Source organism: Salarias fasciatus, chromosome 15, assembly GCF_902148845.1.
Source record: "Salarias fasciatus chromosome 15, fSalaFa1.1, whole genome shotgun sequence".
Taxonomy (NCBI): domain Eukaryota; kingdom Metazoa; phylum Chordata; class Actinopteri; order Blenniiformes; family Blenniidae; genus Salarias; species Salarias fasciatus.
In genome coordinates, this window is record NC_043759.1 from 12,446,667 (window position 1) to 12,460,651 (window position 13,985).

The 13,985-nt window shown below is 41.6% G+C and overlaps 2 protein-coding genes across 6 annotated transcripts in view; one reads left to right on the forward strand and one right to left on the reverse strand.

The window, feature by feature from the left end:
* The window catches only part of dtnba (dystrobrevin, beta a), a 30,319-nt gene extending 21,342 nt beyond the window's left edge, over window positions 1-8,977 (reverse strand). For 2 of the 5 annotated variants that reach the window (XM_030110091.1, XM_030110087.1), the window contains exons 1-2: window positions 8,678-8,976; window positions 1,220-1,272 (exon numbers count right to left, since the gene is read on the reverse strand). The gene's annotated coding sequence lies outside the window, so the exon portion shown is untranslated. Of the gene's footprint in view, window positions 1-1,219; window positions 1,273-5,375; window positions 5,462-8,677 lie in introns of those variants that run through there. The other 3 variants (XM_030110090.1, XM_030110088.1, XM_030110089.1) reach the window with 3 other exon arrangements.
* Window positions 8,978-11,370: 2,393 nt separating this feature from the next.
* LOC115402297 (toll-like receptor 5) lies at window positions 11,371-13,392 on the forward strand. The gene is made up of 2 exons (XM_030110809.1): window positions 11,371-11,432; window positions 11,518-13,392. Exons 1-2 carry the CDS (start codon window positions 11,388-11,390, stop codon window positions 13,390-13,392), a joined length of 1,920 nt encoding a protein of 639 aa, XP_029966669.1. The 5' UTR covers window positions 11,371-11,387.
* Window positions 13,393-13,985: the final 593 nt, after the last annotated feature.

Sequence of the window (13,985 nt, forward strand, 5' to 3'; positions counted from 1 at the left end):
AAACTCAAGTTTTTAAAAACCCACATCACAAGCAGCCAACTACGTTTGAGAGCAGGGGGCATCCTGGGAGGGTTGCTTATCCATCACAGAACTAACAATCACACAAACACATGAGTAATTAAGAATCTCTTTTTTAAGACTGTGGAAGGAAACTGTGAATACCTGAATGAATCCACACCCGAGAAAACATACATGAGCCACACAAAAGGGTCCGATAGTCCAAATTTTAATTTGTGTTGTTACACCACTTGTCACTTTTTATATCTGCACTGCTTGCGCATATTGCACTGCTGCAGAATTGGCATGTAATCAACTATTGTCAGGAAGACAACACACTCAACATCTTTTTTTTCCTCTTGTACATCAAATCTGAAGCAACGTTCAAATCATTCCTTCTTGTCCAGCAGCTGTGAACCTTACAGAAATGTTCTTTCCATGTTGGAATGAAGTCTTACAAGCAAACAATGGACACGCATCAATGATGTGAAGATTACACAAGTTAATTAGAAAGTGAGGAAAGTTAAGTGGGAACAAAGTTGCGCTATGTGATACTTTGTGATAACATCAAAGCATTCCTTTGTTACAAGTGAAGCAGAAACTTTATAAAGATAAACCAAACAAAAGCTCATTTTCAGGAGGATCATTGAGAAACCTCCACCTCTTACAGGTAACTGTTGTGAAAACATGAAGTCATCACAATGTTTGCTGAGGTAAAACTAATGATCTTCACTCTGCCGCACACAGTCAATCAGCCGCGGTGCTGAGAAAACAAATGCGAAAAGAAAACACACAATGGATTGTTGCTGAAGAGCTCAAACTTGTTTGCAAAATAAAGACAGGAGATTACAGCAAATACCCGCGTTACTGAACTGTAAGCAGAGAACATGCAGTGGAGAGAGCGAAGTTTGTGGAGAGGCACTGTTTTTCCAGCTGACTGAACGTGCGCTGTTCTCTCCCTGCAGTTGTGTGGGTGGCGATGCACACTCGTGCTTGCACCATGGTGTTTGATTGTGGCTGGCATTTGCTGAGCTTCACGGAAACAAACAACACTCACTCATCTGAATACACACTCTCTGGACCGGAGGGCACGCACACACTCGCGCTTCAAATGAACTCTGGCTTAAGGTGGGGTCTGGGAAAGGTAGCTGAATGCTGCACTTTTATTGATACTCATATAGGCGGTGTGTGAGTGTGTGTTTGTGTGTGTGCGGCATCATACCTCTCAGTATCTGGGGGGGTCACACAGCACAGAGGAGCTTCAATAAAGGGCGTCTAGCAGAGAGACATGAAAAGAGGAGAGAGGCTGTTTGAAAAGATGATCCAGCCAACAAACAATACTGTTAAAGGTTTTTGTTTTTTTGTTTTTTTGTGGAGGCCTGCTAAGATCACATGAAATACATAAAAACACAACCTGCAGGTTACATACTGCTACATCTATGTACACTATTTAGAGCAGCACGTGCTCAACATGCAAAATCTGCTCTGAAAGCCTCCACGGCACAATCTGAGCTTGAAATGGGAACATTTTCACTATGAAGCAACAACTATACAACTAAACATTAAACACAAAAAAAAATGCATATTCTTCAAAGTTTTGTTAGTTCATACACTACTTGTCATTATAAAACTGCAAATCCAAGACGGTCAAAAGTAGCTTCAGAAATGTACATATTTCTACCACAACTCAGTAAAAGTAAGAAAATAAACATTGCCTGCACCTTATTCAATGACCTTCAGACCATTGTGAAGCACTGCTGGTCATACTGGACGTATGTGTGTATTATATATTACAGCTTTTACTGCAAATGCAAGAGAACATGCAATCATTTATCAACCAAACTAATGATGCTTTTCTTATGACTACACTTGGTGAAAACTAATCACTTTTCCCAACTTGACACCACGGATTAATAATATGCATATTATTGCATATGAAAGTTTTGTTCATCACAAGAATTTAACATGCGCACTGTGAACCAGAATTTAAGCAATTTCTATTTAGTTTGGTACTAAATAAAGAAGTGAGAATGAAGTTTCCCACCTGATACTGTTAGACACTTCGATATAGCATGTATTTTCACATATATTTCCTTTTTTTTTTTTTAATTTATGCTCTGTCGAGCTTGTTTCTACACAGGCACGTGCCTTCCGAGTCCGCCCCTTCATTTATTGATTCCTACAGGTCCGTCTAATGGCCGTGTGAGCTCCAGACGTCGCTCAGTTGTGAGTCACGTAAGGCAGCCTACAGGAAAAATTAGCAGGATTCTACTTCCCAATATAGCTCCTTCCACTGTGCAAATCTATTTTAAAATAACCGTAACAGAGCCTCACTGCCAAGAACGATTTAATTTCTGAGCTGACAAAAACTACCATAATGGGTGGCAAATAATAGTGAAACGTTGAGTCTAATTAATGCTTCTTGCTGACAGGAAAGTTCATGAAAGTGTTTTGTTTTTGTTCTTTTTTTTGTGGATGTGAGATCAGTGCGGACCACACACCCACTGCACCTGTTCATTGTCAGCCACACACACTGAACCGAGTGTCTGATCAGAGCAGCGGTGACACACATGCAAGCCCAACACCTGATCGAGACAAATGGTCCTGAAAACAAACACACATCATCTTCAGACAAACATCACACACACACAGAAACATACACTCCCTCTCTCCCTCTCTCTCTCTCATACACACCTGCCTGAAACTTAACAACACACACCGGCTACAGGTCTGAATCCGCAGCTAAAGATGCTCCTGGACTGGACTCACCTCCGCTGTGAGGGTGAATCCGCCGACTAAAACTGGTTGAGCTTGACAGAAGAAGCAGCAGGACGACACAGATACAGAAACAGGCGTCAGGCAGGCGAAGGGGGCACTAAAGAGGGGTAAGAGGGTGTTTACCACCCCTCGAACACCACACACGCACACCATACATGCCACATGACCACATTACTGGTTGCAGCTGTTCGCTATTCTCACTGACTGCCCTGACAGGACCTGAACTGTGTGTGTGTGTGTGAGTGTGAGTGTGTGTGTGTGTGTGTGTGTGTGTGTGTGTGTGTGTGTGTGTGTGTGTGTGTGTGTGTTACATGATAAATTTACAGTAGTGTGTGGTGAGTGTTGCAACTTTAGACACTGACGTAGCTGAAATACACACAAGCTCCATTTATCCTTCCAAAGTCCCTTTACTGTAACACCCAAACAGGTGAGGCTAAAAACCCCTCTGAGGGCACTGCAGTAATTCTCTAAATGCACTTTAAAACCTCTCAGGAGACTGTGGGGCATTATTCATGACGGTAAAACAACATTTTTCATTAAAAAAAAAAAAAAAATTTCATGAAATATTCAGAGAGCTTATCTGGGAAATTGCAATTAGCTCTTAAAAATGTGTCACATTAGTCATAATTGTTTGCTCGAAAGATGGTCTAAAAAAGTGGACCTGGGATTTGATGGCCGCTTGTTCGATTCCTACAGCCGACATGTCACTGCTGTGATTGCGGTGGTCCCCTGAGCACCGCCCCCTCACCTCACCTGCTCCCCGAAGGCCGTCATGGCAGCTCACCACTTTCAGTCTCTAGTACGGGGAAATTTGGGGAAGTAAGGAATCCTCCTCTGGGATCAATGAAGTATTTATATTCCTCTTGCTTCTTTGTTTCAGTTCTATTCAAATGACCTTCTTACATGGGACCTAATCATGGAGAAAAAAAAAAATGTTTCTCTAGAAAATGCTGTGTTAATGAGAGCATGTAGTGCATCAGGACAGGAATTCTGCTTGTGTTTCACTACATTATTGGAACTAATTTCAAATAGATTCCCTCCACTCTGTTGAGTTTAACACAATCTGCTGCAATGTAATATTTTTTTAAGAATAATGCTTGCAGTCACGTTGATGGATTAACGCTAGAAAAATGTTAGACATCTAGAAAAATTACAAGCACTCAAAAACATTACATTAGTTTCCTTTGTTTTACTTTGTTTTTTTTATTTGAGGTATTTATTATTATGCAGCTACAATATTGTATGAGTATAACTGCACAAGTAAAAGAGACAATGTTTCATATGACTGAAATTGTATCTTCAAAATGAGGAAAAACAGGTAAAGATGTTTAATCAAACCAAGATATAAACATACAAAAACATTTAAAAATATTTTGTATGAAAACTGAAACAAAAGTAAAATGTAGGATTGACTCATTTCATGAGAAAAATACAAACTGGACTCCCATTTTTTGGTTATGCTATAAAAACATAAAAAAAAAAAAAAGAAATTCAGCTGCACCAAATACAAGCAGGTCAGATTGAAAGCAAATCTGCCTCCTGCCTCTCTTTGGCTGCTGACCTTCGATCCCTGCACTACAGAGACACCCCGCCTGACCCGGCACAACCCCAGAGTTCTCACCAAGCAGGTAAAAACAGAAGCATATCTGATTACACATTTAAAGATGGACCATTTGGAGGCCACAACTGCGCCTACAAAACCCATGAAACTTAAAACACGCATTAAAAGCGTGAGTCTTTAGCAAAAATATGCACTACCCATGCAAAAAAAAAAAAAAAAAAAAAAGCTGACACAGTGTCTACCAGGCATGCTGCACAGGCGCAGTGTAATAATTTTACAGAGCAGTAAATCTTTTCTTGTCAAATTTAAACCACTTTGATGCTGCATGGCGCCTCAGAAGCCCGAAACCTTGAAGCTCTGCTCCTCAGACTGACCTCCATGGATCATATTTCATTTTCTCTCTCGTACCTGGAGCAGCACGTCCACACTTGCATTGACTCCCCTGCACTGCACCACACCGCTGAATGTATTCATGACACATGAATACACTGCATGCCTCCTGATGTCGGAGTTACACTCAAGTCACCGTACACGTGAACAATAAGAAGGTGCAATCTGTGAGGGAAGTCAAGCCCAGAAATACAGACCGAAATCTGAAATGTAATCTGTCTTATTGGTTGGCACGCCTACAAAGCTGCAGGGTGGTCCAACAGTGAGAGAAAAAGAAACACCAAGAGGAAGAAGAAGACATGAAGACAAGGCAAACAATCAGGGAAAAAAAGCACATATCAGGTCTGCAAAAAGAGCTGATATTTACGACCCCCGGCCGTCCATCAGTCAGTACTGTCTGATTTTATGCTGAGAAGAAAAAAATGACCAGAACTGCTCAAATGTAAACTAAATCTAAAATTAAAAGTAACCACTGCCAACCTGTTTCAGATATAACAATTAAAAAGTAAAGATGTCTGTATTCTTACTTCCTGCATTAAAAATAAATGAATACAAAAACCCATCCAGAACAAGTAGTGAAATAACAATCAAGTACACATGTGTAAAAACACTACCTAGGTAAAGAAACAAAGTATATTTTACTTCTTACCTTGAGTCAGAATAAGAAGAAACAAGTGAAGTGGAGATGTAGAAGAAGCGCACGGAAGCAAGCCAAGATGGTAAAGTCAGTCGGAAGGCAAGAGAAAAGAAAAGCAAGAAGAAACAGGAAGTGAAATTTGTGTCAGATACTGTGATGACACCAGAATGCAGCGTTGTGTTCACGCGACTGAAAGGCAAAAGCTCCAGTTTTCAGTGTTTCCACAACTCGAAATTGTGAGAGAAAAGAAGACATAGAATCTCCACACATACATATGTGATCAATAGCAAGTAAATGCAAGAAATACAGAGAGGAATGCGTCACAATTTTAGAAGAATCTTGAATTTAAAACATTTAAAAAGTGTTAGTTGAGGGTAAATTTTTGAAAGAATAATGTCTAATGAAGCTTCAGCTTTATGCAGCAGTGATGGTCTGACAGAGGATGAAGTATTTATATAATGAACACAATTGAAAAAGAAAGAAACAAACAAAACTGAGAAGTTGGTGTCGAGTGAACCTCTGTAAAGCAGCAACTGATCAGATAGTTTCGCTTTGACACACTTCCACTGATCAACAGGCAGGACCAAATCATTGTCAGATGGATGGAAGGGGGAATAATCTTTGTGTGTGTGTTTTCATCAAAAGTGCTTTCAGTTTCTAATATCAAATCGTTTTAAAGAGTTTCCCATCATGCAGCTGAACTGCACAGCAGAACAGAGAGACACTGACTGGCAAACATACTGAGGTGTCAATGACCTGAGACTCACCTTTCCAGGAATTCACAACAAGCTCTTGCACAAATTTACTCTCAAGCAACAGGCAGAAACTGGTGATTCCATGCTGAAAACAAGCCTGTCATTACACCGCGTTTGAGCGAATCGTGCGTGAACTCAGACGCATCGAATGCACCAAAACAGTAAGAGTTCAGAGAGCTGCGGACCCCTCGAGTGTCAGATCCAACCGCTCCTGCATGCAAAATGAGCAACGCTTGGATTTCACTGTAATTCAATTCCTGAGAAATTATATAAACCAGAGATGGGTAATCACAGGTTTCACCCTCATTGCTATTATCCTCCCCACCCACAGTGGAGGCAGATCAACACCGCTGTAAATCAACAGCAACTCAGATCTTTCCACGAGGAGACAAACTTGAGGCCAAACGCTACAAAGGAGGAGCTGAAAGAGACCCTCTGTGAACAGGCCAGGTGAAATACGGAGCATGTTAAAACTACGACATCCTGTAAATATGGTTATCATCTGCAGGCTAATGAATGCCAGGAAAAGTGGGCTGGCTCGTATCCTTTTTCATTTTGTCCTGTTGGAGGTGTAAACAAAACACCCACTGCTCAATTAAACTGCAAAACACACACCTACAAGTCAAAAAGGTGGCCTCAGGGGGCCGTTTGTTCCCCAGTTTGAAAGTCACCTCTCTTTTTGTTCCCCTTTTCTTTAAAGTTAAGCTGTCTGGAGGTCTTTTTTGGATCTACATCTTTAATTTTGACATTTTATGTTTCGATTACAGCTGATACTAACAATTAATGGGTAATAAATTGTGTTTGTTAATATCTTGTGGTATTATGAATAGTAAATGGCACTTTTGCCTCACAGCAAGAATACAGTAGCTTGATCCTGGGTTCGGGAGAAGGTTGTGGGTCCAAATCCAGGAAATTCTGTCTGGAAAATTATGTTTTCATGTCCGACTCCTTCTGCACTTTTGTCTTGGCACAAGTTTCACGGATGCCTTTCCTCACACAACCCAGGGGCCCTGCTCAGGAACCTACGGTGGCAAACTGTCTGCAGAGGGAATTAAACCAGTGAGCTTCTGGTTACAAGCTCACTTTACAAACAGTGAGGCCTCCCACTGCCCTGCTTTAGCATCACGATAATGAGTGGCTAATTCATTTTTTCCTCTCAGATGATTAGCGAGTCAGGAAGCATCACCTTATCAACTTTATCTAAAGCTTGATAAACATAGTTGTGAAGTGACATGACCAGAGCCGTCCTGCATCTATCCATCCATCTTCAGGATCAGCTTTATCCAGACTAAGGGTCAGGAGGTCGGACGGGTACATTTTTCATTCTCTAAAATGGTGATAGTGGAGAATAAAACTACCAGTTATTCTATTAAAAACACATTTATTGAACTAGTGTTATTTAATATCACTGCACTATTTATATGAAAAAATATAAAATAACCATGAGTGAAAAAAAACATAAGCGTAACAGTTTATGACAGTTGCTGATTGTATTTTAAGGCTTAATGATGTTTCAGCAGGAGCAGTTTTTATGCTTTTTATTGCCTGTGCCTCCTTCCAACAGTCATTAACAATGACATCTCGTAATATGAAGAACATTAGGAAGCCTGGCATTCAACCAAAAAATATTATTAAGAAATAAGCGCCCATGATCCTTGGTGGGAATGAGTTTGAACCCCCTCCTCCTCCTCCTCCTCCTCCTCCTCCTCTAGGGCCTGGAAATAGGTGCAGTCATTTTCCCCTGGGCCCATCTCAGATAACATCTTTTGACAGGCTGTGGTGTGATAAATCAGTTATTGTGAGCCCTCGTGTCAAATGAAATGAGTTATTAGGCTATCATTTAAAGGCTATAATGATTTATTGAAAGATTTCCTTTAGCTCAGGATTGATACAGCAACTCCAACAAGAGCATCCTCAACTCCAACACTGTTACTAAACATCTGTTTCCATTCAGCCGGTTTCATTGTAATTGGGCATAATACACTTTATACGAGCCGCCACGCTTTAATCACGTCCTTGATGTGAGCCGAATTTTATAATGGACATTTAGAGTTGCAGTGAAGTGAAAAGTTGTACCACATGAAGCCTGTGCGCTTGGCGAAACGCCCAGTACCGTAAAAATTGCCAGATTTTTGAATGGAGTCCGGTTCCTCCCACAGCGGCGGATACCAATAGCAGTTTTGATTTTGAAAAGTGGGCTTGACCTAAACCTGCTGCCTCACACAGGACAGCCAGAGAGACACACGCCGTTGTAGAAACACACAAAGGGCGAAGCATTTCAGCATATTTCACTGGGAACTTTCGGTTTTGGGGTAGTTTCGGAATGCTGGGTCCAGGGTTCTGTTACAGTTCTGCCTACTTCTGGGAAGCTGAGTGACATCTGAGCGGCCATGTTGCAGAAAAGTTTAACTCCCTGTTCACCTTGTTCCCCTGAATGAAAGCGCTTCTCGAACCTCCCGGGAACAAACTTCTCCAACTATTCACATTAAAACCCCACCCGGAACGCGACCCTCATCCGTATTAGTCGGAGTTCGGAGAGTTTCGGCGGGCTGGACTCACCGGGACTGTTCTCGGCAGGTATTCGTGTCCAAAATATCGACATCAACACAGAAACGTGTGGCTCCGGCTTCAGCTGAAACTCCAGGTTTATCTCCTCCTCGGATTAAAATAACACAGTCCCCCCCTCCCCTCCCGTCGGGTCTGTCTGTTTATTTCCGTAACAGAGGCATGTTCCTCAGCCTTCGGACCCGCCGCCGTCCTCCGGGCTCCTGCCGCTCCTGGGATGAACTCTTTCTGAAAGAAAGTCACTCCTCTCCGGGTCCGTCCAGCCCCCCTCCTCCCCTCACACTCCCAGACCAGACCTCCTCGCTCGGCACAGCACGGCCGCTGTCTCTCACACTGCAGAAAATAACTTATTCCGCACAGAAGACAATGCAAAAACCAGAATAGGTCCTTCAATGAAGGAGATAACAGTTCCCGCTGAGAGCACGGGCGGACCCACCTGTTGAGGGGCCCCGGGGCAAAGCGCTGCTGCTGGGCACCTTCTCAGACTCACTTGAAGAGGCGTCTTTCTTGTATTTTTGTTCCACAAACGTTTTATGTGTGAGAAGATTTGAGAACTGACCTAAATAAATGGAAGAAAAAAAAAGTATATTGAATCATTGTGAAATAAACTCCGAATTAAAAAAAAGAAAAATGGATTTGTAAACAGGTAATGTGCTGAAAATGAAAGTCATCAGTATGAAATTATATCAAGAGGTATAATTAAACGGAACTATAGTTTACATTTAGAGCTATAGAGTTATAATTTTATTTCAGAACTGGTACGAATAACGGTTATTCATTGTTAGTATTGTTAGTATTAGAGAAACTGGAACATGATTGGATCACTGTCAGACAACTTCCTTCTTTGTCTCTGTTTTGCATTTAACCTTTATTCTCCAGAAGTTGTGAAATTCACCAGTGCAGCGTGATTACACTGCACACACACACACACACACACACACACACACACACACACACACACACACACACACACACACACACACACAGATAAGATTCACCCTTTTTCACTTGTTTTGCCATGAAATAATAAATTCTTCGGATAGTTTTGGGTAAACACAAAAACAGATTTATTTATTTCACTCAATACTACAATTATTCAAATCAAAACAAGATGAAATCTGTATTCTTGCCTGTTTTGTACGTCGCTTTGGACAAAAGGGTATGCTAAATGAAATTGTAGAATTGTAGAATTGTAGGAGCAAATCAAAGTCCAAAGGGAAAGACCCTAATTTAGAAAAGTAAAAAAAAAAAGTACACCTTGAAAAAGAACAAGTGCTATCTATCTATCCAAATGAAACAAAAACAATTGCAATTGCTGAATTTTTTTGGGGGAAAAACATCCAGTTGAACAACTTTTATTCAGCTGAACAAACAAAGTTCAACTGAAAACCTTTAGCAACAGGATTGTAAGCATGCAGAGGTACTTCCCTTCCTCATGCAAATGTGGACTGTACACTGAAAAAAAAAAAAGGAAATCCCTCTGAATGTTATGTTCACCACAGTGGCCTCATGAACTGTCAACAGCCAGTGACGCAAACACTAGTAGATAAAGAGGATGGTCCCGGGAAGCTCTTCAGAGATTCAGATTTGCAGTTTGAGTGGTCTGGATCCATTATTTCATCTATAAAAGAAGATTTCATGTGGATTTCTTCAATCAGCCTGAAGATGTGGCTGGTTCACCTTCAACTTGTTGCCGTCTGTGTGGTCCTACAGGTGTGTGAATAAATAATCTATGAGTTTTCAATGTATTCATCTAATGGAATGTGATTTGATAAACGATAAGAAGAGGGGGTTTTTCATGCGATGAACAAAAGTTTATTTTCATTTTTCATCCTTATTGTTATAGTTATTTCAATCAATTGAAGGTCTTAAATTTCTTGACCCAGCTGTACTTGTATTTTTTTCAAAGTGAGGTTCATTTGTATAGAGGTGAAATGCCAAAGCTTTTATATTTCACTTCTTATTTTTACAAAAATATTCCAAGTAGACCTCAGCACTGGAGTACATTTTAAAGCTGTTTCTCTTCTTTTGAAATTTCATAATCATAACATGAAAACGCTCATAGATGAACTGTAACAAACAACTGCTTGATAAGTAAATAGTCATCATTGCTGCATTACTTTTCTCAATAGCACATTAGTTACTGATTACTGATTTGTTTTTTTAAGCAATGTTTGGCCTTGGAGCCCAAAGAGAGAGCAAGCTTTTCAGTTTCTATGTAATTTAACAGGTTATTCAAGTGGGGACAAGGTCACAAAAAAGCACAGACTGGGACAAAGTATAACCGACATTGTCTTGTTTTCCACCTTTCTCTTGTTTTATTTGGTTTTTTAATTTATTTTTTGTTTTTGCCTGCTCTGATAGACAGTTTTGCTATAGTTTTCAACCTGTTTCAGATTATTAACACCAGTCTCTGTGACAGCAAGTCATCATTAGGGCGAATCGTGGCATGTCATTGTTGCCGACAGTGACTAAATAACGTGGTTACATCATATAGCCATTGGTTTGGACCAATATTGGCCCTCTTGGAGGCTGTTGCCTCTCTTGCATACCCTGTTGCAACATCTCTGAATGCATTGCCGATTTCTTCTTTTCTCACTAGCCCATCATCAGCATCTGCATTATCTGAAGCTGTCGTTTCGGTTTATAATCCAGTCCTGCCGAGAGCAAGATGAAATGAGCATGAACTTATGTAGTCATCTGAATGTCATTCAGTATAAACGTGACGCCTTTAATTTATAAACTAGAGGTAAGAAATTAATCAAGTAATGAATGGATGTACCTTAACCTGCAGTTGAACTGATTATCTGCACGGTTTATTTTTCCACATGCAGATCCCTGGCTGTTTCCCATCTTGTCTCATAACGGGCCCCGTGGCCAGCTGTGCGAGCAAGAAGCTCCGCTCAGTCCCTCCTCTCCCCCGTAACATCACCCACCTGTACCTGGAGATGAACTACATCAGCGAGATCAACTCCACCTCCCTGACAGGCCTGGAGGAGCTGCAGGAGTTGGACCTGGGGAGACAGCGGGTGCCGCTCGTGATCAGGAACGAGGCCTTCAGCGGACAAAGACGTCTGAAGAGGTTGATACTCGGCTTCAACGTTGGCCTTCAGCTGGAGCCGCTGGCTTTTGAGGGCCTGTCTGGTCTGTGCGACCTCCACCTGGATTACTGCTCACTCAATGACTCCATACTGAGTGGCCCTTATCTGGAGCCTCTGTCGGCTTTAGAGACTCTCGACCTGTTTGGAAACCAGATTATGAAACTACAGCCATCGCTGTTCTTTGCTAACATGACTGAGTTGAAGGTCTTGAACCTCAAGCTGAACAAAATTGGTAAAATATGTGAGTCAGATCTTATTGGCTTCCGGGGTAAACGCTTCACAGTTCTGAACATGAACTCAGTCCGACTCAAAAAAATGTCAAATTATAGCTTTGACTGGCAAAAATGTGGCAATCCTTTCAGAGGGATGTCTTTTGAGACGCTTGACTTGTCCTACACTGGACTAAGCGTTGGTCAAATACAGCACTTCTTCACCGCCATCAAGGGAACGAACATCACCCACCTTAAACTCTCCGGACACATCGGCAAAGGGTTTTCATTTAATAATCTCCCTGATCCGGACCACAGAACCTTTGAGGGTCTGAAGAGCAGTTCTGTCTTCTCTTTGGACCTGTCTCAAAACAGGATATTTGCTTTGCAGCAAGGGGTTTTCAGTCCTCTGAGAGATGCCGTAACCATTGATGTTTCCCAAAACAGGCTGAATCAGATCCACAGAGGTGCCTTCAACGGTCTTCACGGTCATTTGAAAATGCTCAACCTGTCACACAACCTGCTTGGGGAAGTCTATTCTCACACATTTGTTTCTCTAGCAAACCTGCGCGTGTTAGATCTGTCTCACAATCACATTGGCGTTTTGGGTTTTGGCTCATTCAGTGGACTCTCTCACCTGGAGGCGTTAAATCTGGCCGGGAACTCTCTGAGAGATTTAGGCTTCCCTGCAACCCTGCCGAGTTTAAACTATATCACGCTGAACGACAATAAACTGACATCCGTGAGAACATTTGCTTGGTTTGCAGTAAACATTGTGCATCTGGATATTCGAGGCAACAGGCTAACAAACCTGGAGGATGTTTACAGCTTGGTGACGCAAATGAAACCTCTCCAGCGTCTCCTCTATGGGGGAAACTCGATCAGGTGGTGCACACCCGGCGGGCAAGTCGGACTGAACAAGCTTGAACTTCTGGACCTTCACAGCAGCTCTCTGCAGACTGTCTGGGCACTGGGCACATGTCTGGATCTTTTCGACAACCTTGGGAATGTTACCAAGATGAACTTGAGCTCGAATGGCCTGCGGTCTCTTCCTCAGGGAGTTTTTAAAGGTCTGACCTCCTTGGTAGAGCTGGACCTCTCATCCAACACGCTGACCCACCTCCAGTCTGACGTGTTCCCCCAAAGCGTGAAAGTTCTCCACCTCGCCAGCAACTTCATAGCCTCTCCTGACCCCGCGTCCTTCGGCTCGCTGCGCTTCCTCGACCTCGGAATGAATCGCTTCCACTGTGACTCCAACCTGAGGAGCTTCCTGACGTGGCTGAACAGGACCGAGGTGACACTCTCAAGTCCGGCTCAGGAGCTCAGGTGTGAGTTTCCCCTCCGTTTTCAGAACGTACCTCTGTTAGACTATCAGGCTTCCTGGCTGAGAAAAGAATAGACAAAAAAATGTTTGAAACACTGAAGTACACTGCATATACACATGCTTTACAATATGTTTTATGTGGTCAGGGTATTATTCTATTATTCTATTTTTTTTTTATTAATAATCATTGTGTCGTATTGTTGCTGTTCTTAGACCTCCCACGAATAAGAAAACTTTGTTCTCATAATGACAAATGGGTAAATAAAAGAAAAAGTTTGATAAGCTAAGTGAATTAATGAATGTTTATTATATTTGAATATAAAACTATGAAATCATAGTAAGTTAATGAGCACTGATGAGCATCTGTACAGACAATATCTACCTCTTATCAGGACTTTGTAATACTGCAGATGGATACGTTTCTTTTTCAGCTGAATTTATGCTTCATGACTCATGAGCTGTTACTCCTGCTTTGTTTTTCAGATGTTAATACTGCCCAGCTACATATATTCATCAGTCTGACTTGAATTTGAACTAAATGTCAGACAATAGTAAAGTAAATCATCATGCAATAATCATGACTTTCAAATGAGTCCTCACGCTCACCCTGATAGTAGCTCTTATGTAGAACTTGACGGGTCATTTGTCTTTGTTGATTAGTTTTATCA